At 45.9% G+C, this 27,383-nt stretch overlaps 1 protein-coding gene across 6 annotated transcripts in view; it reads left to right on the forward strand.

Moving 5' to 3' along the window:
- The window catches only part of LIMS1 (LIM zinc finger domain containing 1), a 78,231-nt gene that overhangs the window by 17,140 nt on the left and 33,708 nt on the right, over positions 1-27,383 (forward strand). Inside the window, exon 1 of one of the 6 annotated variants that reach the window (XM_087757276.1) lies at positions 11,176-11,299. The exons of 1 other annotated variant lie outside the window; for it this stretch is intronic. Coding sequence is in view for 3 of the 5 variants with exons in the window: in XM_087757273.1 (XP_087613399.1) it covers positions 23,248-23,354 (107 nt within the window). In the remaining 2 variants the exon portion in view is untranslated. Of the gene's footprint in view, positions 1-11,175; positions 11,300-15,342; positions 15,450-15,476; positions 15,636-23,048; positions 23,355-27,383 lie in introns of those variants that run through there. 4 more of the 6 variants (XM_087757274.1, XM_087757277.1, XM_087757273.1 and 1 more) reach the window with 4 other exon arrangements.

The raw sequence follows: 27,383 nt of genomic DNA on the forward strand, positions 1-27,383 counted from the left end.
ATAATTTAAATCCAGATCAATCAAAAGCTGTTTTTCTGTAATGATTCCAGGAAGAGAAGGCACTGGGTTACGAGTCCCATTTTTCGAACCGCTGAGCATGTGAAGCCGTTCTCATTCATTTCAGCAGAAGTTCAGATATATTTCCCCAACCATCTTTTTGAAGGTGCTTCCCTTGGTCTCGCTTCCATTTCATGTAATGTACTTCATACAGTACCGGTGTATATCATCTTCTCTGGCTGTATTACTGTCTTTGAATCCATTTACTGGAATTCTTGTGCTTTCTTTTCAAGCATTTACTGCTAACCACTAATAAATCTGGAACATATTGCGACTTGGTGAGGTGCTGGGCTTTCCAGGATGAAACTTCATTGTTTCCCGTTACAGGCTGTGGCTGGCAATTGCCTTCCCCTCCTTCCCACCCTCGGTCATCTGAAGTCCTCTCTTACTGCACCAGCTTCTTCTACCCAAGCTGTCACTGCTCATTGCTGCCTTTGTGCCCCCTTCCTGTGGGTGTCTCTTCCCAGGGTGGTCCTGCTGGAAAACATGCCCACGGTTGCTCCTGAGCGGGGGGTAGAAGGCTCCTGGCACAGGCTTGCCCAGATCCCATCTGAACCGCTTCATCTGCAGTGACTGCAAGAAGTTTAAATAACTTGAAGTGACTCAGAAGAGCAGCCAGGGGCCCAGCATGAAAGATAAGATTTGAAATAAATCAAGAGTACGTGTCCAAAATCACATATTTTACTGAATTCCCTATTTCACCCGTCTTTGTTTTCATGTTAAGCATTTAGGATGGGAAGTGTCTTTTCGGATTTCTGTAACTGCCCAGTATATTTTGAAGCTCCTACATAAACAAAAAGTGTCAAAATGTGTCTCTTAAATCTAGTTGTAGCAGATGCCGGCATTAAGTAGCAGGTTTCATCGGCCACAGTCTGGCCAACTGTCTCTTCCCGAGTTTTATGTTCAAAGTCACGTGGAAACGAAAGGTGACAAAAAGCCTCCATTTTTCTCCCGATGGCCCCTGCTCACAGGTTGCAGCATGGCAGAGACGTAACCCCCCACAGCGATGGGGTGGTACCCGGGGCGAGGCGGGGAGCGGGGCGCACGGGAGATGCTGTGGGGAGGTGGACTCCCAGGGCCGAGCTCCCAGCTGCCGAGCACAGTTTTGTCTTGGGGTTTTTTTTGTTTTAAATAAAAACTTCCTCTGTGGGGTTGGTTTTTTTTTTTCCTTCCCTTAAGTTGAAGGAACCCAAATTGTTTTTCCATGTGTGGTTTCAGATGAAAATGCTTTTCTTCCTCTTTTTCTTTCTCTCAAAAGAACTAGTGGAAAATTTTTTGAGTATTATTCAAAGACCTTTAATTTTTTTTCCCCTAGGCTTACTCTTTACTTTGGACTGATGCCTTCTTTTTCAGTAGCAGATCAGAACTACCAAAAAAGGTGTCTGCCGGACAAGCAAAGTAACTTTTAAAAAATTAATTTGGTACTCTCTTCGTACATCAAGATGGATAATTGTATGTTATTGGCATTGCCATGATCTAAAAATAGTAAAACAAAGATGCCTTGGGCTAGCACTTTTTTGCTGTCCTGAATGAATTCTGTTATGGGCTGTGTTCAAAATAACTTGGCATCCTTGCAGCTCTGTGTTACTTAGAAAGCAAGGAAGTAAATTTTATAAGTAACTTCTTTCTTATTATCAAAATATCTAGTACATAAAATTAGTGTTTACTTTTTGTTAGGCACAACATCTGCGGATTTTGGTTTCTTCTGCTAAATCTTATGTTCAAATAAGGGTGGTGATGGTTATTCTGAAAGAAGTACATCAGGTTTTTTTGGAGATGCATGGCAGCAGTATTTTCAAATGAGTTCTTCATAAGTTTTGAGTGTTTATGGAAGTCCCAGGTTAAAGCACATTTCCTTCTAGGGCTTATGTTTTCCTCATCTATTCCTATCATTATTATAAATGTCTAACTTACTGTAAAGGAATGAATTCAGAGGAAAATAAGCATATAATTGTAATACGAGTTCTGGTACTGCCCTTATTCTTCTACATTTGCCCTGTTTTCCACACAAGTAAAAGTGACCTGCATCTTACCTCAAACCTGATGTTAAGTTAATATTTCTATTTATTTATATGCTGAGTACTTGATGTGCTACTGAACTTCATGACTGGCTATTTTTATAGCAGTTAGAAGTAAATGCAAGTAGAAATGGGAATGCCTGTTGAGGAGGAAGCACAAATGATGTGCCAAAAAAACACTGCAGATTAGTACTGACTTTAGATCTCTGTTTTTAACTACTTGTTAAGGGTACGCCATCATAGTAATCCTTTATCTGAACATGATCATTTATATGCATAACACACTTCATATGTGACCCATATTTAGATTGCTTCTAGGATCCCTGTGAATGCTCCTTCTTCACATTCTTTCATGAAGGGTGTGTGTCTGTGGAAGCATTAAAAATTACTTTTAAGGGAAAACATTTCTGAGAAGTACCACGCCTTCTTGCTCCAAAGAAGCCTTGTGCTGTTTTTCTTTTGGTTATGTTTCTTTTTGTTTTCTTTTTGCTTCCTGAGATGTATACTACCTGAAAGTTGCCCTGGAGTATTTGATGGTGGTACTGGCATAAGAGCCTTCATGATGGGCCGATACCAGGGAGCAGACAACAGTTGATGTATCCATATCCCTCTTGAATCAGCAGCGAGTTGTACATGGGATCATCCTTAAAGTTAAAACTAAAAAAATCATCTCCTTTAAATCCAAACAAGGATGGTTATCCCAGTTTATCCAAGTCAATTTGAAACAGCTCTTAAGTCACTGCAGTCTTCATGTGTGAACAAATGCACTTCTCTAGCTGTTCATGTGCCCTTCATTTTTGCCATTAACCTTCCCCCAGCAGAGCTCACAAGCAGAATTTTTGCTTGCGGTGGCTTCCTGAGCAGGTATAGCTGCAGGAGGGTAAGACTTGATGCGATCCTTATTTTAGTCCCTGCCAAGAAGAGCAGGCTGTGGAGGGGCTTGGATGAACATTTCTGAGAAGACTAGGTGAAATAAAAAAGGGAATAGGGGGCATGCACAGGTACGACCTCCTGCTACCCCACTCTAGTCTTCATTTCCTATCTGCTTCATCATTCGTCTCTAAATCTCTTTAGCTGGCATCAGACCGAGAGCCTGGGTTTCAGCAGTTGTCTGCTCACTGTCGATATGCATCCTTCTTCTGGCACCAAGTGGCCACTGTCACCTCGTTATCTGGCACAGCGGTCTCCAAAGCGGGGTGTGTGCACAGGATGTGGGGGAATTGGAATGCAGGAAAAAAATATTAGGACTTCAGTAGTACACGCACATAATTTATAAATAAATAAATATACATATATTAGGGGTGCATGCTCAAAAGTTTTTACTGATAGGGGTACATGATCAAAATAGTTTGGAGACCACAGCTCTAGCAGATGGAAAATCAGTTCTTTCTTTTTTCCCCTTATTTGCCCCCAGATTATGGCTCTGCTAAATTCAGCCCTCCACAAGTACAGCCTCCTCCCAGCTTTTAGACACTGTGTAATGAAATAAATCCCCTAGGTGACTCAGCTGAATACTACCCCTTCTCCAAGAGAAGATGTAAATGAAGGGGTCTGGCTGAAGGGGAAGCATGCTTGCAGCCTGCCTCTCCAATGCAATTAATTGAAATGCATCCACGTGATCTCTTCCTTTTGATTTGAGTGGGAGCTGGTTGTTTTCCCAGTGCAGGCAAAAGAACTGTTTTCTTCTAAAGCGAAACGCCTGGTATCTGATGCTCTGTTTATTGAGGCTGGTTAAGGGAAGGAAAGCCGAAGGGGCGCAGCTGGGCAGCAGGGTGACTGAGGCGGGGAGGGGAGCGAGTGTGGTGCTGAAATTTGCAGGGCTGGTGGGGAGCAGCAAACACAGAGGTGAGATGACTCAGGCGGCATCCCTACCTGTCCGCCCTGCTGTGCCTCCGGGCCCGGATTCCTCCAGTCCCGCCGCTCCTTTTCTCTTGGAGCAGTACTTGCCCGCCCTCTCCGAAAATGAAAAAGTGGGAGCTTGCCAAGGCACTTTGGAGGACGGCCTCCGGTGGGGCGCAGCAGTGTGAGCGGGGCCCTGCTCCCGGCGGCAGCCGGACGAGCTTCAGGTGAACCCACAACTTCACCCTGTGTGGAGTTACGAACGTGGGTTCGTGCTAATGGCCACTGCATGGGCACCCAAGCGGGCGGCCGGCACAGGAGAAGTGATTTGTTCCTCTTTGCAGCGCCAGGTGTAAATGCTTAGGCCAAGCAGTAGGGAAAAGGAGTGGGATGGATGGACAGATGGACATGCCCTGTTTAGCTGTGTACCCAGCCAGCACTTTCAGAGCTGGGTCTTAAATGCCAGAGCCCCCCAGTCCGGCTGGCAGACAGGCTGCAAATACAGCTGAGGTGGGTCTGTGCCGCTAATGAACGCTTTGCTCACGAGCTTGAGAGCGCTGAAGTTCTTCCCTTTCGCTTGAACTATTCTGTTTTTTTTTCCTTTCCTTTTAACTAAACAGCCTTTCTGCTTGAGCGTATGTCCAGGGTCCCGGTGGTCTGAGGTGAGGATGCAAGCTCAGAGCGGGATTTGGTCCCCTGCGCCGCACTCTCTCCTGCTCCTGGACCTTTGATAAGTGGTGTTGCCTCTGTCCCAGCTGCACGGCTGCCAGCTGAGCCCCGCACCACCTCCCTGTCTTGCAGGAGTGCTTGAGGGCAAATAGTTTAAGGACCATGAGATGCTCAAACACTAGAGTCAGATCTGTACACAGTAGAGGGAAGCAGCCAGTGAAGGACTGATATGTAAAGAGGCTAGTCATCTGGGGAATGGGTCCCTGCCTTGACACCCCCTTCTTCCTACCTACAATAAGCAAAATCAGGTAGAACTGCAAGAGGAATACAATTCTGGGGTTACAGTGTGTTTAATATTCCACAGGTGGAATTGCAAAAAAAAAAAAAAAGCAAAAAGCATTGATGCTAAATTAATTCATTATAATTTATTATTCAGTACTAAGCAGCAGGGTGATTGAACTTGATTTATAATGAAAGTACTTTTGTTTCCCCTTAATGATTGGTTCTGTTAAAGCCATTACTGTTACTACAGAGTGGAGTAGTACCTTAGGTTATCCTGCAGATATGACTGCCCTGCTTTGCTGTAAGGTGTCCCCATTTCTCAGGGGGAAAAAAAAAGGAATCAAATGCTGGTGCCAGCTTGGAAAGTTATTGTGTAGCTACTGCCACGTAAAACAGAATTAATTGCAAGAGCTTTAAAATATGTGCAGTATGTGTACTGACTTTCGACAAACTGGCGCTCTTAGCGATCGCTGGTAGTGATTATGTCAAAGCTTTATGCTGGTAAGGTCAAACACAAGACTTTAGTGGTGAGTGATTACAGATAAGTTTTTTTTTGGTGTTATCTTCCTTTGCTTCTTACCAGCTTAAACATGCAGCACGCACTCCTGCCTTTCTCTGTTGCTGCAAGTGATGCTGCACCTTCCTGCTGTACTACTGTCAAAGTCCCTGGGTAAGCCAGTGGGTGAGAGGAGTAGGGCGCTGAGGAAGGATGGGAGGGTGGGCAGGGACCAGCAATCCACCTGGGTGATGGAAGGGGAGCTGCATGAGGTGCTGGGATGATTTCTGCAGATGCATGACCCCAGTGATGTTGACCTGAAGGGGTGGAGGAGTTCTTGAGGGTTATTGCACTGACACTCAAGACAGACACATGGACTAGAAAGGACTGTCCCGTGAATCAAAGTACTTCAGGCTATTATGGCCTTCGTAAGGCAATGTTGCATGTATTTCCAGTTGGTTAGAAAGTCCCTCTGCGTGGAGAAGATGAATTCTTCTACAAGTCTTTGCACTCTTCATTTTCTCTGTCTCCCAAAATAGGGTGGGAGAAGGGCAGGAGAGGAAAGCAGCATGGTGGGTGAGGTGGGAGGGTGAACGGTGAGCACCGAAGTCGTCAGTGCTGCACATGTGTGGTAATAATTTCTGTTGCTTCTGCGGTATGCAAATATGCCAACCAGTATGTAATAAAAAACTTCAAGGCTGTTTCATGTTGAAACATAGATTTATTCAAACCGGGGACCCAGCTGATAATGTGAATGAAGTCAAATAATCAAAACAGTTATTTGTAGGTGGAATGTTTGAATTGTAGAGCCTGCAGTCTCTTTCTGAGTCTTTAAAGTACTTTGCAGTCTTGTGAGCGATTGTATTGAGAACACTTGAAATTTTAAAGGGTGACTCACTGTATTTTGCCCTCCAAACAATTAAGCTGTTTCACTGAGCTCATCTTCACTGGTCTGATATGTAATAACTTGTTTTTCCCTCTGCTGTTGCCTAAATTTATTCCTCTAGTGTTGTTGTTAAATGTGAATCTTTTTATTGATTTTTTTTTTTTTTTAATGCTACAGCTGATCAGTAACCCAGAATTTTGTAGCTGCATGGAGGATTGCCACAGATAAAGTAATTCTCTGCAGCTTCTTAATCTGGGCATCAAGCAAACTGCTCTCGAAAGAAATCCAGTCTTTGCAGTGAGTAGGTTTTTCTGAGTTTTCATTCAGGTTGGGGCAGGCGTTTATGCCCCAGCTCTCCCTTCTGCTCCGTGGTCCAGCCCTGATCGGGTGGGCAAGTGCAGACAGGCGTTATCTTGGCTGAACCTTCAGCCAGAGTTCAAAGACAATGACAAAGTGAATTCAAAGACAAAGTGAATGTCCCCTGATGCCGTGGGTGCGCTGGCTTTCTTCACAAGCCGAGCCACCGCCATCATCTTGCAAAGGCTGGGGAGTGGGACGAGCCCTTGCAGTGCCCTGGTGAGACACTGGCAAGCAATCCAAAGTTATTTGGTATTGCTGGGAGGAGAGAGGGAAAGGAATAATGTATATCCCTGACTCCTGATGGGTGAGACAGTGGGGAACAAAAAGGGTCCTATGGGAAGTGGAAGCGTTTCTTGAATTGGAGGCATGAGAGCCAGCTCACAGCAGGGCTCGGAGGGAGGCAGGGGCTCGGAGGGAGGCAGGGTGGCCAGCGGCAGCCAGCTGGCCCCGGGTCCGCAGCAGCGCGCCTGGGAGGGAGATCCCTGGTCCGCTGCCAGCGAGTTTGGGAGGAAAGCGGCTACTGATGCTGTTAGTCGGAGTGCGACTGCTGAGTGCTGTTCAAAGGGCTGGCGCACTGTAGGAACGAGAGGTTGGCCGTTATCTCATTTCCCCTTTCACATAACCCCGGGGACAGGGGAGACCATTAATGAAACCCTGGTGGTGAACAGAGCCAGAACCAGACTGAAAACTGTAAATACTTTCTCACAGGAGATTTATCTTTTGGTCCTTTTGTACCATTCCACAGGCATAACCTTCCAGTTTGCATTTTGTTTATTTTCCCCTGGCTGTCACTGTTCCTTTTTAATCCTTAAAGATAATATTCTGCAGTAATAATGGTCAGGAAGAATGCTTTTCTCAACATTAATGTCAAACAGAGTGTGATACAATGTCTGTAATATTTTGGCGTAATACTATGCGCGCGGTGCCAGCAGTAGTACTGAATAGTTCAGAGACTGCTGTAATGCTCATTAGGGTTGCTTTTTCAGAGCTCATGTAAGAGGCCCCAGAAGGCATGCAGAAGACTGAACGCAGTATTTATATTTGAAAAAGGTGGTTGTCCTGGTTTTGGCTGGGATAGTTAATTTTCTTCCTAGTAGCTGGTATAGTGCTGTGTTTTGGATTTAGGATGAGAATAATGTTGATAACACACTGATGTTTTAGGTGTTGCTGAGCAGTGTTTACACTAGTCAAGGACTTTTCAGCTTCTCATACTGCCCTGCCAGTGAGGAGGCTGGAGGTGCACAAGAAACTGGGAGGGGACACAGCCGGGACAGCTGACCCAAACCGGCCAAAGGGCTATTCCATACCATATGACATCATGCTGACCAAAAAAAACCTGGGAAAGTTGGCTGGGGGCGTGGAGCCACTGCTCGGGAACTGACTGGGCACCAGTCAGCGGGTGGTGAGCAGTTGCATTGTGCATCACTTGTTTTGTATATTCTTTTATCATTATTATTTTCCCTTCCTTTTCTGTCCTATTAAATTGTCTTTATCTCAACTCACAAGTTTTACCTATTTTCTGATTCTCTCCCCCATCCCACTCAGGGGGAGTGAGCAAATGGCTGTGTGGTGTTTAGCTGCCTGTCAGGTTAAACCACGACAGTGGCAAAAATGGGCTGCTGGGCAATTAAAGCCCAGTCAGCCTAACTTTGATCCCTAAATGCAGCTAATAGTCAATATATAAACACTTACTGAGCAGTACAGCATTAAAAAAACCAATGTGGATTTCTAATAACAGGTCATTTCAAAGCAGCCAATTTTCCAACTCTGACGATGAGCATGCCTCGTAAACAGAAGGGAGAGAACAAACAAAGTGTATTTGTTTTTCTCACACAAAATTTCATAAGCAAACACGAGAGAGGCTCTAAATTGGAGCCACTGTGGTTAACTTTGTTGGAGCACAAGCCTTGCGGCTTCTCTTCCTTTGTGTATCCACCTCTCCTCTCTTGCCACTGGTTTGTTGCTGTCCTAGAGGATTCACAGAAGTGCTGCTGCCACCTCCTCCTGTTTCTTCACCATCCCCTTGCAAGATGTATTAGTTTGGACTCAGTGGTAGGTTTCACTGCTCTTGGCCTTGTTCAAGAGAAGCACATAGCAGTTTGGAAATAACAGTCTAGGTGAAACTGCCAGAGGGGAGGTGTGCAGCTGCTTCAAAAGAAGCATTTGGGCAGGAGTTCTTGTTTTGACACAGAGCCACCAACAGGACCTCCCTTCCAGGATCTGCCTGACAGCCCCTTGCAGGAGTTCCTCCTTTCCCACTGGCTTTCAGTAACTCGATCAGTGACCGGGATGCTGGAGCTGAAAGTTGGCTTATGAAGTTTGTGGGTGTCCTTGACTTGGAGGAACCTTGTGAGGCACAGGAGATGAATACAAAATTACCTTGGCAGGCTGGAGAGACGGTCCACGATGAAGTACTTGGAAGTTCACAAAGAGAAGTGCTAAGAATTGTACTCATGAAGGAGACTTCAAATGGCCATGGGCTGGGCCATTTGGAGGAGGTATTGAAAAGACTTAGCACATCTGATCATGTGCTTGCACAAAAAAAACCCAGATCTTGTTTTGGAAATGTTATATGTAAAATATAAAGGAGGATCGACCTAGATTTTTTTGAAGAGACTGTGTGTTCATTACTGAAAAAGCCTGAGAGCCGTTGTCCTGCCAGAGGAGGATAACAGAGAGGCCTTGTTAAAGCCAAAGTACTTGAAGAAGATTGGAAAGAGTGCAGCAGCTGCTGGCTGGTGCCTGCTGCTTTACTGAAATCTAGGAACAGGGTTGCGTCCATGGATGGCAAATCTATTTTAGTTGTGAGTTAATGCGTCTGTAGTCTCTGTAAGTGAAACAGAAGGAAAACGATAGCCCTACCCAGGAATTAGGATCACTTTTTTCTCTGAAACAGCATTTCCTCCTTCCGTGTGCTCTTCTGCCAGAAAGGAGATGGGTACAGCGGGGTAGGTAGGTGAAGTCAGAGGTCCTGAAATGGGACCTATGCCCTGACATATCCTTGTTGAGTGTGTGTCAGTTTGGGATGAGAAGTGCCCACGGCTGTGCTGTCTGCATGCAACAGGGTATGTGTGTCTCCCCGCATGTCAGGATGCGGGCTGGAAGGGACAATCCAGCCACGCTGGGCAATAGGTAGCCCTGCTGTTTGTCTTCTGCCATCATGGCAACTGCAGAGGCGGAGGCTGGGAGAACAACAGGGATGATGTCTTCCCTTTCTGGCCATGAGGATCCTGCGGTTAGGATCTGGTCAATGTGGCTTTGGACTCCGCAGATGAAATTATAACAGTAACCAGGACTGTGGGCAGATTCAAAGTAGATGAACTTTAGTGTCTTTGGGATTCTGAAAGTAACTGGGGAGTAGTGTTTATTGGTTTTGGGGCAAATTCCATTGTTCAGCTGCTAAACAATAGAAATGTGGCTTTCACTTTTTCCAGCAGTATGCCGGCAGAAAGGTCAAGCCTTCCTAAACATGTTAGAGAAGAGGAAGCTTTTGACAGCTCCCAACATCAAATACTTCCTCTGATCAGCTGCTGCGACTCCAGTGCCACAGCGCAGTAGGCACGCTGTCTGCTGGTGCCCGGCACTCGAGTCCCTGCGGTCTGCTCTGCTCCGCTCAGCCTGCAGATGCCGCTGGGCCCAGGAGAGGACACTCGCAGAGGAGAGCGGGTCTGGCCGTGGAGCTGGTGTTTCCCATCGCTTCTTGGCGAGGGGCCTTCAGCCAGGCAGTGCAGCTCACCCCAGAGCATCGCTCCAGGCCTGTCTCAGGTGTAGCAACAGCACTTTTTCAAAAGTTGTGTTTAAATATTGCAGTGAGTTCAGGAGGAGAGAAATGACCGTCTGTCCTCTTGTGGTTGAGAGCAGGAGATTTTTTTTGTTGGTGTCATAATCATAGAATGGTTTGGGTTGGAAGGGACACTTAAAGGTCATCTGGTCCAACACCCCCGCCCTGAGCAGGGACATCTTCAACTCGATCAGGTTGCCCAGAGCCCCCACCAACCTGACCTGGAACGTTTCCATTCAGGGAACGCCCAGAGATGGGGCGTCTACCACCGCTCTGGGCCACCTCTTCCAGTGTTTCACCACCCTCATCGTGAAAAATTTCTTCCTTATTAGAATGGCTGCGGTTATGACTTCTTGCCTGAACCCAAGTCAGGCTGGCTTGGCGGTCCAGCTTTGATTTAAGCGAATTTGGTGTGAGGCTTTGTTGACCTAGGGTTAGCTGCGTGGAACGGCAGCTTTGATGCACTGAAAGGAAGGACTGCAAGGGAAGCCCCAGCGCCTTTTCTTTTTTCCCCCCCCTCTCCTTCTTTTGAACAGGCTGCGCCTTGACAACCTGTGGGGATTTGTGGGGAGGGCGGCGGGCAGGGCCAGGGCCGGGCCCGGCCGGCGGGCGGAGGGGGAGGGCCGGCGGCGGCAGCAGCAGCAGCAGCAAATTTCGGGGCGGGGAGACGTGCAGAGGCGCTTGCCCGTGGGGGATCGCGGCTCTCCGGCTCCTCCTGCCGGTCAGAGCGGGGCGGGGCGGCGGGGCCAGGCCGGCTGCCCGGCGTGGGGCCCGGGCGCGGCCCGCCTCTCCGCGGGCGGCGGCTCCGCCTGCAGGCCGGTCCTCTCAGGCTGCGGCGGGGGGATGGCTTTGAGGGCGGCAGCCGGGGAAGGCGTTGGGAGCGTTTGGTGTCAAGCAGCAAAGTGAGGGAGGTGAGAAGTGGTGGTTCGGATCTGCGGCTCATCTCTCTGCACCGCGGCATCGGTCAAGGGTTTTAATTGGCCTGGTATTTGCAGGGGGAAGCAAGCAGTTCGCGTGTGGGTGACTTCTGAAAAGTATGAGAGCCGTCTTCTAATTACAAGTGCTTTACCGATTCCGATTAATTGGGAGAGATGATTGGAAACCTTGAGAGGGGCTGGGAGCACAAGGTCCTGAAAAGACAGTTTCCACAAAGTTGTCCTACGTTCAGTGGCTCGCTGCCCTTCCCCGCTCCCTCCCTCCCTCCCTCCCTCCCTCCCTCCCTGCTCCCCAGCCCGCAGTTACCCGCCGCAGCAGGCCTGGCGGGAGGGGACCTGTCGGTCGTCCCAGCGCAGGGCGCCCACGCTGAGGGAACTTCTGCTGAAATGGAGAGATGCTGCTACCATCTTGCTCCCCTGTGTTGGGTATGGCGCTCACTGGTCCTTTGCTCTGCACCAGCTGCATTCACTCACCCGCCACCCAAAACCCAGTCTTCTGCTGTTTTGGCAGGCTGCGTTGGCTGGGAGAGGGCTCTCGTGAGAGCAAGAGATGGCCTAAAGGAGGGTGCTGCCCCTCGCAGCTGGGGTGGAGGTGAGGGGAGGAAGGAGTGTGGTGATGGGGGATGGAAGAGCAGCAGCAGGAGAGAAAAGGAACTAGACTTTACCCTTTCGGTGGCAGTGAGCTCCTAGATCAGCTCAGTCATCTTGTGTGTACACCCTCAGCAAACTGGAACAGCTGAGGCATGAGTACGTGTTTCCTTCTGCTTATTTTGCTCCGGGAATGGTGATCTCACGGGGTGGTGGGGCAGGCAGCTGCAGGGTGTGACTGTCTGGCTTCTCCGCCAGCCCCTGGCAATGGGGGCACTGCAAAGATCTCCTTGCGGAGGGTTACCCAAGCTGCCTGAAGCAGAGAGAAGGACACAGACCTTGCCAGGAGCTGGTAGAGCGTTGAGCATCCTGGAGAAGCCCTGGGGATCTGTCTCCACCCATGTGCTGCTCTTCTGGTTCACGCTGGCCTGCTAGGGGAGCAAAGAAAGATACCACGGGAAACAGGGGTCTGAAGCAATCGTTCCCCCCTGTAGTCAACCTTTGCTTGACAACACTGGTCTAATTTCATGCCTAGCTCAGGTCCAGCCCCTCTCCTCTACCTCGGGAGCTTCATCATCACCACAGCGCCTTGGCTCCTGCTCCATCTTCTGCTGGTGCTGCAAGCCCTGGCGCCAGGACCAAGCTGATGGGCTTGGCTGGACTGTGTGACTTTGCCTAGAGCTGTTCATGTGGCTCGGCGCTGCACTTCCCCTGTGCCCACTGCGGGCGACCGCAGACGAGATCTGGCAGTGCGTATGAGCGTGGTCTCTTGAGGCTGGCCTTGTCCTGCTCTCTTCAGCTGTAATTTTGTTTACAAGTTTTCTTTTAGTGCAACTCTTTTGGAAAAGGGGTTGGTGATACAATAGGGCCAACTACTGTGAAGTGAACAAAACTGAAAAACATAGTTTAGCCAGGCCAAACTGGTTAATAAATGACTCAAATGTGTTTTTAAAAGTGTTAATTGAACGATTAATGCTTGTTTTCCTAGTTCCCTTTTAACAGATGGTTCTTTGCATTCTCCTTGAAGTCTTGCAGCTTTTACAGTCATCATGAATCAACTGTCCTTGCCTTCCTATAAAAGTGGAACTGCCAGCGTGTGAGCAATATATGAAATAAGATGCTTCGCAATACTAAGCGAGGCCTCTCTTTCATTCTGTACGGCAACTGGTTTATTGTGATTTTCTTCATCCTCGAGAACAAACTGCTCTTACCTTGACATTTGCCATGTTATTTTGAGAAACAAAGCCATAGTGCATTCTTTCTCCTAGGTTAGTAACTGTCCAGTGATAAGTTTAATACAACTTTGCTTCTGTTATTGTACTTGAAGGGCCTTCACAGGAAGAGATAAGAAGTTCAAATGAGGAAGCACTATGCAGCGGTATGGGAAACAGCAGCTTGGAAAGATAACTTACACTGTTAATTTGTCCATGGTAGAGGGTTAGTGATAACGTTAAGTGGCCTGAAGACAGAAATAGAAGGAGCAAGATGCAGGATGTAGAGAGACATGGTGGAGAAGGGAAAGCAAAATGAGGCTCTGTTGGTACAGCGTAGCATTTTTTGGTGTACATGGTGAAAGCAGGTCAGAAGGATTAATGAGATGCATGTGCTTTGTCTGCCAAAAATCTTGTAAGAAGGCAAGGTATTGTGCACCAGACTTCACCAAGATGCATTGAATATTAGAGATAAATACACTACAGTGCACTGAGTACAGTTTTAAATATCTGAATGGAGAAGATTTCTGCATTGCCTTTAGGGTCACTGTCAAATGCCAGCACAAATGCCATGTCTGAAAGCAGCACATCAGTTTCTCCATTAAATGCTGCTGTAGATCTGGGGCTGGCCCTACTCAGTTTCACAGCTTAGGAGCATGGAGGGCATGTAGTCGTGTTTTCACATGATGTATTTGCTTTTAAGTTATGTCTGTCCATAAACAGACAAATTAATAAATACCCTTCTGAGTGACCAAGAAAAAAATATCCATTTTCTTGAATTCCTTTATAAACTTTACAAGCATACTTTGCAACCCCTTTTGTCAATGAGTGTTAAAATAGTGTTGGGGGGGTTAGGTATTTGTGATTAGAAAATACTAAACCTTTAAAAATTGTTTGGCTCGCTCTGTCCAAGCCACTGCTTACATGAAGAAAGCTGCTTTTAAATGGATTGCATGATATACGAAAACTGCATTTTCATATATTTTTCTCTGTAACCAGTAGCAGGCCAAAAGGCACGTTGTTAAGAGTGTGCAGTGGAAAATGCTGGTGTGTAGATTTGCAGTTGTAAGTGGCCTGGAGCCACACTGCTGTACGAGCAGAGGTGGGAACCAGGTTCTGCCTGGAGGCATGTATTGCATGTGCCCTGCGGAGGTCAGGTTGTGGCTTCGTTTCCCTGTCCCCATCACTGGTGGTGAGCAAGTTTTAGGCTCCACTTGATACAGCTCTGATTGTGTAGCAAGTGCCAGGAGAACATTGTCGATCTTGAGGATATTGCTGCTTTAACCTGCAAAGGATTGCCTGGGGCCTTTGAAGAGGCGTGTACGGGATTCAGATTGCTTTAGGAAAACTGACTTTGAGCCTCTGTCCACACAAGAGAGACGCAGCTCAACTCTTGTTCGGTCATGCAGGTTGATCACCCTGACCTGCTCTAGGAGGCGGTGATTATTTTCTGTTCCCAGTTAGTCCTTGCCCTGTGCTGAGGTTGTCAGACATAGAAGTGGTCTTCCAGGAGGTGGAGGGTGAAACTGGCTGCCTTCATCTCAGAAAAGAAAATCAGAGGGTATTGCTCCTTTCTCAGCAGGTGGGAGGGTGGGGAGAGAGGGTCTTCCCCCTCCCCTTGGCATTGACAGCGGTGCTTGTGGTGGGGTCGGGTGGCCCTGTGCAGCTGTTCATTGCTCACCGGTGACTCCAGGGGTTGGTCTTCCCAAGTAAGGGACCTGGGATCCTGTCACGCTCGTTGAGATGTCTGGAGGGATGCGCACACAGTTGTTGCCTGTTCCTTTTCTCTTTGTCCCCAGAACAACAGTGTAAAAGCCCACAAGTTAAGGTATACCTCCGGAGGCACTGAAGTTGTCACAGTCATCTTCAGTCCTTGAATATTAGGAAATTTGTAAGATGAAAACACCTCAGTGATCCCAAGAAGTAGTTCTACAGCTGTTGGCTCTTCCCGCTCTGGGTTTTTGTACTTTTGTCATTTAAAAATTACCGATGGTGTAACTAAAGCTATATCCTTTCCTGTGGGGTGAAGGATTTGCTTCCTTCTCTCTCCTTGGTAGTTTTGGGATGGAGAATTGGCATGACACGATTTGTGGAGCCGAACTGTCAACTTTGATGGATTTGTCCTCTTCTTTACAGCGTCATATTTTTACAGGGTGAAAGAAGGAAGTGGTTTGCTAAGTCACTTTTTTTTTTTTTTTTTTTATTTTATCACAACTACCAGTAAGAACCACAGGGAAAACATGCAAACGGTGACTATTCAGTGTAAAGCTATATATGGGAAAGGCTGCTCATTGCGAACCTGCTGCCAGCGAGGCTACACCGTGCCAGTAAGTGTGCACCTGGTCACTTGGGCTGAGGGTCTGGCTGTTGCGCTGCCTGAGTGCATGTCACGCTGCTTTCCTAGCCGACAGCCTGGCAAGGAATTGTATGGTCTTTTACTCCTCTGCGGGGAAATTCTTACGAGCAGGAGCCACGCGTGGGAATGGTGATAAATGGAGTTAGGAAGAGGACAGGTAATAGTTTAGCTTGCTGGGTTTTGTTACTACTAAAAGCAAGTGGCACCGGTAGCAGACCTTTGAGCAAAGTCCTTTGTCGTTCTTGAAATGTGTAGAGGTGTCCTGGTATTCCCAGTAGTTTTTTATCCATTGCTCGTCTGGAGTGTTTTTAGGGACACTATTTTGTCCCCACGCAGAACAGAGAATTCGTGGTCGGTTTGAAGATACCCTGTTGCTGACAGGTTTTTTTGAGCAGTGGGATAATTGGCAGTGGCTGAGGAAGAGGACGCTGCAACAGAGTAATTGAACCCGAAAGTGTAATTCCAGTGGAAGGAATAGTTTTCTCCCACCTGTTACTGAAATTGTATCACTTCTGGTACGATTTGAGGGAGTCTTTCTGTTCAGAAGTCAGTCGCTTTTCCAGCAAATCAAACCCTTTACGGTAGGGCAGCTGTGCTTTTTCGGTTTAAGGCTTTTGCTCTAATTTAAGAATCTTGAGTGTGTTTTTCATGTGCTTTAAAATATTATGGAAAATCCATATGAGATCACATTTTTATTTTTTGTGCTGAATCCAAAAGTAATTTTTGCAGCATTAAGGGGAGGAGGGTGGTGTTTCCGGTTTACATTATTCTGAATTTTCGGGATGAATTAGTTTCATTTCTTTTGCACTGTGAATGTCTTTCTCAGACTGGATTTTTCTGCATGGACACGGAATACAAGTTTTAATAACTTTGAAACCAAAATGTATATACTTAAAAATTAAGATTTTTTCAGCAGCTGCACCTTGCCTGTGTTTCTTAAGTGTTTACATGTATTCAGTTTTATTTTTCTAGACACATGAGCTACTTTGTATATTCTGCTTTAGATAGTACATTAGTTCTTACACTAGAAACCACCATACTACCAGTCTCTGACCTTTTAAAGGTGATAATCTCTAAGGAACCACTGCTTTCTACCCTTCTTGGAAATGCTGGTCAGAGTATAGACCACTTTTCAGTATATCTGGTCTTCTGTGCTCTCTCAAGTGTTTTCTTTGCACCCCCACTGCCTCCCCTCATCTCCTTTGCAACGTGTTTCCCCTGCCTTGTTTTTTGGGCAGTAGGGACTGTGTGAGGTGGCTGTATGGTATGGTCACAGACGTACAGCCAGGATCGTTGCTTCTTCTGGGCTGCTAAATTGACCATCCCTTGCCATTCAGCTCATCCTTCCAGCAGCATTCAAAGGCTCTGGTACCCTCTTGGGAGCTCAGGGGTGGGTTGTCCTTTTAAAACTCCAGCACTTGCAGCCATAAAGCAGTGTCACCTGCTGCTTTGGCAGTCATATTTGATTGTGTGCCATGAGGTGGTGGTGCCTTCAAGTATGTGCACGTTGTCAGGGTCACAGGCACCTCTTCCATTCTTCTCAAGGGGAGCGTGCCATCTTCTCTCTTTGGCCGTTTAATTTCGTTTCTGTGTAAAGAACACAAACATTGATGAGAGGCTTTTCTTTCCCTACTTGTAATGTAGCATTAGGCATTTGAAAATTGTTTGTGAGATGGGAAACAAAGGGGCCAGGAGAATAATTGCTGGGCAGTCAACGGAGGAAGCAGTTCATAGGCTGCTGTGGTTTTGTTCGCATTTACTTAACCCTGGTGAGTGGTGTTTTGGAGAAAAATGAAGACTTCCTAATACTCCCATTCCTTCAGTGAAAGGGCAAAGTCAGCCTGGGGCCTGTTTTGAGATCTCCCACTAGCTCTCCAGCAAAACCAGGTCTCAGCGGTTGCCTGTCTGGAACAGTCAGCCTTTCTGCAGCCCTGGAATGGCTGGCTGGCTTTTGGGGCACAAACCTGGCCATCAGAGCAGGTCATTCCCAGGGTGTCTGGGGCAGCAGCTCTCCAGGCAGTTTCCTTCATTTACCACCCGTTTTCAGGTTCTGCTTCTATCTTTCTTTTTTTCTTGGAGGCTTCCTCAGTCTTTTGTAGCGTCTACTGGGGACCTTTCAATCACTCAGTAAGCCAGCTGGCACCAGGGGCTTTTTACCCCCATTTTCAAAGGCATTTTATCCCATTACAGTGGAGTAAAGTAAACATTCTGGATATATCTGCAAGTAGAAGACAACTTGTTTAAAGGTAAGACTTCAGTCTTCTTTTTCAGACTTAGGATCTTCATGCATCATAAACAAAGTGCTTAAATGTAAAAAGTGTATTACTAACTGGGTTTGAAAGTCTCTTTTGGGAAGAGGCTTTTAATTCCAAGACAGTAAAAATAATTCTGAGGGGAAGGTCTCGTATCTAGAAATGCAGATAGGGAATTGCTTGTGTTTTTCTACATGTTCTAGGCTATGAAGATTAATCTAAACTCTGAATTTGCTGGCTTTAAACCCTCCCTTCCCCATCTTTTTGATGTGGGATTTTTTTCTTTTCTCTTTTTTAAGATGTTTCTCCCATGGAGTTCAGGGTCCATATGAGTAATTGTACCCATCTTAAAGCTTCAGCTGCTTACCAGCTTGTTTATCACTCTTTTTTTAAAGAGGTTTATGTACAAACAGCAAGACAAAACTGATTCATGCTGCGTCACATGATTTCTTCGTTGCACACCTACTCATGCATTGATCATCCACTGATTAACAGCATAAATTTCTAGCTATAATGCTAACCTGCATCTTCAGCCGCTGGTCTGTCATTCCCCTCTGCTCTCGGTCCCGGTCTGAATTATCAAAGCATATGTGGGTTAATCCGTACCTCCTGCTGGCTGTAGAGAGAAATACTGGCGCTGAGAAATAAGGCAGCGTTTTCCCAGTAGAGGGAGGTATTGTAAAGCTCAGCCAAAGTAGGATTCCACTTGCTGAAGAAAAATGTGCCTTTTGCAGGATTTTTTTTGCTGAAGTTTAGGAGTTCATGGGGCAGCATGTGCAGAGAGCTCGGAGGAGGCAGCCAAAAGACCTTGTTCCACGTTCGGGTAGACAGAAGATTTTCCCATGCTTGCTTTTGTATTTTTTGTATTATTATTGAAATAGAATAGTTGGAATGAGAGCAGGGACCTCTGCCTTGCCTCACCGAAACCTCATGGGCCACCTGCGGTGGAGGTGGAGATGCCTTTGGTACTGCCAGGGCAAGGAGGGACCCCCATGCTCACCGCAGCAGCCCCCTTGCCTTCCCTCTGCCCTCTCAAATCCCAAAGGACTTTGGTGGGTTGAGTGTGTCGCTGCTCTGAAGGGTGTTCAGAATACTATCCTGTACTTTTTTTACTTTACACTGCATGGCAGGGATGTGCATCCATAGAAGCAGTTTAAAAAACCCCAACAACTACCACTGAATTGCAGCAAATGTGCTTGGTCAGCTGGATCATGGACATAAATTCATAGCGATGGTTTGCAGTGGCCACGTAGATAGTTAAGTACCTCAGTACTTAGCCTAATCCGCAGATTAAATATGCATGCTTCAGGATTGATTGATCGCTAAGTGGAACAGGGCAAGAAACATCAAAACAGATGTTGGAGTCACATTAGACAAGGAAGGAAACATGTAATTAGTCGATTATTTAACTCCTTGAATCAACAGTTTAGGCTCCTGTGAAGCTTTGAAATTTTTTTTTCAAGCTCTGCATCCTTAGATTTGTAGTTTGATTTCTCTCTGCTCATTTCCTTTTATCACCGCCTGCCCTCACAGGGACCCAAGGCGCAGTACGCTATTCCTTGACACCCAAACCCATCTGTGGGGATTTGCCTCAGCAGCCTAATTCAGAGAGGCGTAAAGCTTCATTTGCAGTCGGCACATCAGTTGGGTGCTTCAGGGGTTCTTGCGAAACTGCTGGAAGGGTTATTGCCACCTTCCTTCGCTTGCTCCAATGAGTCCTGTGCATTCCTGCTGACGTACAAGCCTTTTCCTTGGCTTGAAAGAGTGTTTTTCTTCCAGACCTTGCGAGAAATAGTAGAAAACCAATGCTCTCGGGTACATTCCTCTGGAGACTCATCCGAGTGATAAGCTGGGCGAGCGATGGAGGATGGAGAAACGTGCTCTCCCGCTGCAGCCGTCTTTTAACTGTGTGCGCGCCATGGGCACTCCTGTACTGTTCTTATAACGCTCTTCTGGTTATTTTTTTGACCATTTATGCTGCCCTGAAAACAGCTTTTTCTATTGCTTTGAAAATCTTCAACTAAATTTAATTGAAATTTGGTGGTTTCTTCAAAGTTTAAAAAAAAAACCCAAAACCAAAACAAGAACGCACCACTGGAGTGGAAAAAAGATCAATCACATTGATAAAGGCTTCTCTGTGTGGAATGAGAGAGCTAACACTTTGTCTTTTCTGGTTTCTATAGTTAACGTGCATTCTCTGTAAATACAGACTCATGAAGAAATGTACTGGATTTGAAGTACTTGGTGCTTTTTGTTATTCCTAAATTCAACGACATGATTTCTATCATCTCTTTAAAGATAGTGAAAAGTAACCAGACATAATCTGTCTTAAAAAGATTTTTAAATTGCAAAATTCTGTTGAATACCTACGGTCATCAGAACAATAGTACTTTCACAGAAATTTAAGGGAGAGCACTTCAGGCATGGTATATCAAGATAGACGCTTTGTAGGACTGCAATGAAAACTGGAGCGTGAGCCTTGTCCCACATAATAAAAAGTTATTTGTTGCTTGGGATGAATGAAGGACTGCATAGTTTTTGTCTAGGTTCCAGCTTTTGCTGCTTAGACATAGGTGAATATTTTCCTCTAATAAAATACTGATAATACCGTGCTTATCCATCAAATCGCCGTAGCAATGTTAGCTTTCTCTGGGGGCAGGAGGAAGGTCAGTTACATGAGTGAAGAGGCACGCACTGGAAAATGAAGAGTGAACCTTCAAAGTACAGGACATAAAGAAGGCTGCATGTTACCAGTAGTAAGAAAAGCCGCGGTAACTTGGCCAGTCCTCAAAAATTCTGATGGAATGTGAAAGGTCCAAGTGGCCCCGTCCCACGCGAGAAGAACGTAATCTCTCGAAAAAGGAATTATAAACAGCAGATAGGGGCTGGAAGGTGAAAGGGGGTGTGGGGAGCAGGAGGCACTCACTGGGGAAGTTCTTCTTCCTGCAGAGCGAGGTCCATCCGCGTTGCTTTCTGGCAACCTTTAAGCGAGTTAGTGGAGAAATATCATTTGCATTCTCCAACATCTCTCCTAAAAACTCCCTTACAACATGTATTTGATACTCAGAACTGAAGGTTTGGCTGTGTGAGTAATTTCAGGTTTGAAACCTCGTGAGGACTGGTGGAGGATCCCACAAGGCAGAAAAGGAGTCTGGTTTGGATTTCTTCTTGTAGAAAGCTTTTAGCTTGTTCTCAAGTCCTCCAAGAAAGTCTTTTCTAAATCAGCTTCGACCCCAGCTGCAGTTTGCTGAAGAAGCCTGTGAAATAATGATGCTGTGGAGCTGATTCCCAGGTCTATTTTAAAAAACTAATCATCTTGCCCTCCTTTATATTGAGGTGGATTTGATCTCTATAACAGACAACTCATTTTTGTGTCTGGACTTCTTGTATTCCTTCAATTTACGTGCTCTGTCTGGTGGGTTGATTTAAAATTTTAATAATACCAGTTTCGTGCAGGTCTGGTTTCCAAGTACGTTTTAGTAAAAGCTGTTGTACCATAGGCTGTCCAAGCACATGCAGATAAACATGAATTTTAATGCTATGTACTTCACACTAACGCAACTTGCAGCAAAGTGGGTGAAGAGTTGACTTGTGTCATGAGCAATACCAAAGTATTCAGTATACACTGAAGAGACTGCTACTGTAGTGAATAAAAATTTATCAACAAATTTGTAGGTAATAGTTCAATTTCATTAGTTTACAAAGAGCTTTTTCACAGCAAAAGATCTACTCTGTCTTCACTTTTTAGATTATTATTGTTATTATCTAAAAATGATTGTTTGGACAAAGATAAATCATTGGTACACCAATATTTAAGGCACAGTAAAAAACTGTTGGTAATGTATAAAAGCTGCCATGCCGTGAGCATCTGTCATCTGCCGTCCTTAACCTCCACTTGTAACAGCATTAACTTTTCATTGAATCGCTGATTGACTGACTGCAGGGAATTGGCATTTAATTATGTTTAAGCTTATCCTACTGTGTATTGAGCAACAATTTTGAATACTTCGTTTGAAACTGGAATGCAGCATGTTTAGGCAAATATCGTGACCGTTCTTTCTTTTATTTTCTGAGGACAGGAGCTCAGATATATGGCTCTGGTTGACGTTTCAGTGTGTGCAACCTTCTAACAGCATATAAATCACTTTGAATTTCTCCAACCATTATCTATTTGGCATGTTATGTGATTCCTTTTCCAGAATAATTTCTGTTATTTTTCCATTGTGTGGTGTTTTATATTATATGTTGATGACATGCCAGACTGAAGCACATTGATAGTATTATATAAAATTACTGTGCCTGTGTTCAGCCTGGTGATCCTGACAAAATTGGTGTCATGTGAGGTACCCAGTATTACATACGTTACGCTTTTCGCTGTTAGAAGAATTCAAAAGTACTCTTACATGTATTGTGCTACAAAATAAACACTTTAATAATGAACTATGCAATTCATACCCCACAGAACTTGTTTCCTATCCTAGTCAAAACAGTCCTTGCAAATTGTTAGGTTTCTTGGCTTTTATTAAATGCAAGTTCATTTAAAAAACACCACCCCACCCCCCCCAACTCAACATAGAAGTAAAAACTCTGAATTGAGTTTTTGTTTATATGTGCCAAGGATAATGTCAAAGAAGTTTTAAAAATTTTTCGAAAAGTGGTTTTCTTGAAACCTCCTTTCAAGTTGAAGGGTTTTATTACTAAATGAGATGCGACACAGAGCTTGCAAATCCCTGCTCGTCACCTTCCTGTCTTACAGGAAACCTTAAGCACTTTCATTCCTGTTTTACAATTACACGGGACACTCCATCACTGCAAAATGTGACAAATAGTTACGGTGGTTATGTTTTGATAGCTGAGAGCAGGAAGAAAAAAACATCGCGGTTTTCTTCTGCTTCTCAAGATGTGTGGAAAAGAGCAACTTCTGACAAGCCCAGCGCTATTGTGTTTCCAAAAGAGCGTTTTCACGCTGGTTTGCTGCACACTTAGCTGCGCTAATCTCCTTATCAGAGTTTGCTCCCGTGCTTAAGTAAGTCTGAACTTTCATAGCGCTAATGACTTTCTTTTTGTCATAAATTACAGCGGGAGGAGTTAACGGCTTGTTGCAGCCCTGGAGATTTTTAGCTAATTGCAGCAGGCGCTTTGCGTGGCACCCGGCAGGGTCGCTCCTGTCGGGGCAGCCAGAGTTTGAAGCAAGCTGGAGGGAAGCCGGTGAGGTTGTGGCAGACATCCCTTAGGTGCGATCAAGTGATAAAGGAAATGTGGTGCCCTTCGGGAGGGTGTGTACCTATGAGAAACAGGAAGCCGAGCAGCGGCCGCCTGCCTGCCCTGCCTGCAAAGGTTGGTAGCTCGGGCAGGCGCAGGTGTGCCGACACGCCGAGCCTCTTCTCTCCAGGCATCTTGGCAGGCACGCTCCTCGGCAGCAACATCTGGAAGAGGCAGTGGGGGAGAGAAACCCAACCCAAAGCCAAAACAGCCCCCCCCTCCTTTAAAAAAAACCAACCCTCGAGGTAGAGAAATATGACGGCCTTGCAGCTGAAAGAGTTGTCACATTCAGGTCTGTACAGGAGGAGACGGGATCGCCCTGATAGCGTGGGACTGCCCGGGTCACACGAAGAGAAGCTGAGGTGAGTGCGAATTGACGGGTACGGCCGGCGCGCCGAGCCCTTCTCGGCAGCCTGCTTCCTTTGGTGATTTCAGCAGACAAAATGCAAACACGGCTCTGGAAAGTCATTGCAAAACACATGCGCCGAGAAGCAGTCCCAAAGCGCTGCAAAAAAAACCTGAAGGAGGGATAACAGGAGCCATGCAGTGACCTTGCGGGTTTTGGCGATGGTGTGACTCCCTTCCCTGGCTCGGGGAAGGGCAAATGTTAGCCGGTGGTTGCTTCTGGATCCTTTCTGACAGCCAGCACTTGCAAGTAAATAACTTTCCGCAGCCTGACAATTTTGCTTGATCTGGTTTGAAGTCAGTTTTGGGTCACCCGGGCGCTGTGGATTGTGCTGCTCCTCGGGGGCCTTGGTGCAGCCCCTCCGCCGGTCTGGTTTTGTTATGGAGGGGCTGGGGCGGCTCCTGGGGTCTGGCTTTCTTTGTGGGTTTTTTTTTGTTGCGGAAAGGGCTTTAGACAAAAGAATGCAGCAGGACCACTTAGTCTGACCCTACCCAGGAAGGATGACCAAAAATTGGAAAGCCATTTAATGTCCAGGGTTATCTTCCTGATGCTACGTGCCTTTTGAAAGAGTGACAGTGGATTTTCAAAAAGCCTCTGTTTGGAGCAGGGAGATTAAGGAGCTGTTTGTAACCTGAGTAAGCACAGACACCAAAAAAAAAAAAAAAGTAAAAATACAAAGTTTTTTTTTCCTAAGTGTGCTTGGTGTGAAAGCAATCTGTTCCCGCTTCAAGCTCCTCAGAAAAGGATCCTTGTGTAAATGCTAACGAAAGCCTCGGTGGAGAGGAAGTACTTCCTATCTCCTCATGCCTGTTCTGTGGTTGTATTTTTAGCTTATTTTTTGTTGGTGGTGGTTGTGCATCAGATTGGAGTGCTGTGTAATTTAGAGGGTTTTTGTTACTGTGCTTTCATTACCCAAGTTAGCAATTTCAGAAGGATGGGTATTCAGATTTGGGGGATTTACCCTTACGTTATAACTAAGCACCTTAATTAAAAATGAGTGTGGCAAAATGCATGATTGTAACCTACTGAGATTATTTGCCGTGAGATATCAGAAATATTGGATCAGTTCTAGGAATGTGTTAACCTGGTATCTATTTATAGTATTAATTCTAAATTGATTTCCGAGATGGATTTCTAATAGCATTACCATTATATATTATATTCATATGACTATAGATGGAAGAATAATCAGACTTAGTCGAGTAAAAGAGATGTGCAGAGATTCTTGACTTTTTTACGTTTAGTATCTTTCATACAAAACTAGCAATGAGGAAGAATAGATCTTGCTAGGGAAGAGAAAGCTGCTTTTTAAAGCATATACATAAAAATGAGCGCTAGCTCTCTACAGTTGTGTTGCTGTTTCTCTTATTTATGTGCACGTCCAAGATGGGAATGAGACCCTTTTTGTGCTGGGTGGGGGGAAGAGGTTGTCTGTACCAGTATAAGTCTAGGTCTTTCAATCCTTTCATGAGCCTCTTCCAGTTAAAGACAAGAAATATGTGAAACAGGGATTGGTCTTGGGAAATAAAATCCAAGTGGAGGAAATAGCAAATCTGGGGACTTATGAATCAGCTCAGGGCAGGGTGTTGGAGATACAAGAAGGTGAATAGAGCATGGTCAGATGATGCTCCTAGAGCAGGGGGACAACCCGTACCTAAAGACAGAGCTTCTCTTATATTTGCTAGTAGCTTAAGCTGGTTCTTATCCAAACTAAACCTTGCTCCTTCCTAACCCATTTTGTGATATTTCAGTGTGTTGCCAGGCAGCCTTATTCATCATTTTTACTGCATTCTCCATGACAAAAGGCTATGGCATTGTAAATACGAAATAATGACGTAACAACAGGGCAAAGAGCAACTGGGAACGAAGAGAAAAAGTTCTTTAGTTTTCTAAAACTGGAAACCTCTAGCTTTTTTCATGTGCTCTCCCTGGCGACACTTAGATGCCTGTCCTTAGCAAATACTTTCAGAATATCTAGAGTCCACAAGAAAGACAAGAGGTTCCTTTCATGTCTGCTAAATATAGCTTGCCATACTCCATGGCTTTGCAATGAATGCCCTCCTGTAGTTTCTCTCTCCAGTTCTTTGTTCTAGTGCCTTTGTATTTCATTTTACATACATATTAATTCACATGTGTTAAATAATATCAGCCCTCAAGGAACGGTTCACTGAGAGCGGCTTTCTCGGTTCAAGTACCGTATTTTTCTAATCCTGGGCCAAAATGTACTTGAGATGCCAATGTCCTCAGGGTATCGTGTGAGAATTTCTGTATTTAAAAAAAAAAAAAATTAAAATTGCCCTTTGTTACAGTCATACGTAATATCTGCCAGTTTTCATTTTACAGCCTTTTACACCTTACCCCAGTATGAGATTTCTCTCTCCTGCCCTTTTTGAGGTCTGTGTCTCCTTTGATAGCGGTTTCCTGGGATCCAGGCTGGGGTGTTCCTCTGGTAAGGCACAAAACAGCAGTAAGTAATGCAGCGGACAGCCGTTCACACCCCTTCGCCTTGGCTGCGAGGTGTCTTGGACTGCCTCCGCGCTGCTGCTGCAAGCACCACTGTAATTGCGGCTCCTGGGTCCGGCCGTCGCGGCAGGAGCTGGATGCTGCTTGGTAGGATGGGGCCTTGTGTGCCCGCAAACTGTGGTGGCGATCTAGCTAAGTGTTGGCAGTGTCAGTGCTGCAAAGCTGCTCGGGGGGGGCTTGGTGCTGAAATTCTGCCTTTCCTCTTTCCTGGGAAGGTCAGTGTCATTTGTACCTAAACCATCTGAGATTATTAACAGTTAGGGCACTGTGAAGCAGTGTACTGGAACTCCTGAACGTGTACAGAGCATATGTTTATCAAATAATGTATCACATGCATTTTATTTTCCAGGAACCAAAATTTCCTGAAACAATTATCTTTACAGTATACAAATAATTTCCTGTGTTGACATAACTTCATGATGGGTCGTGTGCTGTGGGACTCTGAGCTCCACAACAGGAAGGCGAGCTTTAGCTTCTGCATCTGTGTCCACTGATGTCACTTCAGCCAGAGGTTTGACCCCCATCATTGTCTTCCAGATCTGCTGTTCAGTTTATGATAAGTCGGTCTCTACGCACATTTCCCTCAGTCTTTTGCAGGAAAGACCATAGGAATATAGTTTGGCTTTTTCCATTAAGTCTCATAGCTTGTCAGATTTCCGTTTACAGTAGAAGCACCTAAATAAATGTATAAATTTAGCAGAGTCTCTCCAAACACCTCATGCTCTAGCAAGTATGTGCCAGGTTGTCTTGGGGGGAACTCATCTCACACAGCTGTGGCTATCTGCGGAGCCTGATTCGCAAGCAGCAGAGCTTACTTTAGTGCATGGTTTTGCTCGTCTTGCCCACTGTGATGCCTTATCCTGCTGCACAAGGGGTTTGACGCCTTGCATCGCAGCCACTGCTCTGCTGCAGTTTACAGCCTGGTACTCATTGCTAGCTCAAAATCTGCCCCAGCTGCCTCGATGTTGCAGACGGTATGATGTGGTGGCTGAGCAGCTGAGCTGTCCCCACTGACAGCAGTGAGGACCTGAGGGGGCTGGGGAGGACCGCCAGAGTCCATCCAGTTGAGGAGGGCGAGAGGGCATTTCAAGGTAAGCCACCCATAGCCATAAATAGCAAGGCCTAAGCTCAACTGAGATCGGGACTGGGATGGGAGGGTAGGATTCATCCCCTTGTTTTAGAAACCTATCCTAGGATAGAGTGAGTCGCCCTCCCAGGGAGCCTCTCTCATCCCTTCTACCCCACCTCCTCCTGGCATAACCCATGCCTAGGTTATCCCGTCGGCTGTGGTGAGGTAAAACGAGTCCCAGCCCTTGTCCTGACAGCACAGGACATTGATGGGGATGGGAAATTCGCCTTCTCTTTCTGCCTCTCCCGCTCCATCTATCACTTAACAAACCTCATAACCTCTCTGGGAGCCATTTAATCTGCTGCTATAGATGTTACTGGTGCTTTACTGACC

The sequence above is a fragment of the Nipponia nippon genome, unplaced genomic scaffold, assembly GCF_047370975.1.
Source record: "Nipponia nippon isolate SJK-2023a ecotype South Korea unplaced genomic scaffold, ASM4737097v1 scaffold_2, whole genome shotgun sequence".
NCBI lineage: Eukaryota > Metazoa > Chordata > Aves > Pelecaniformes > Threskiornithidae > Nipponia > Nipponia nippon.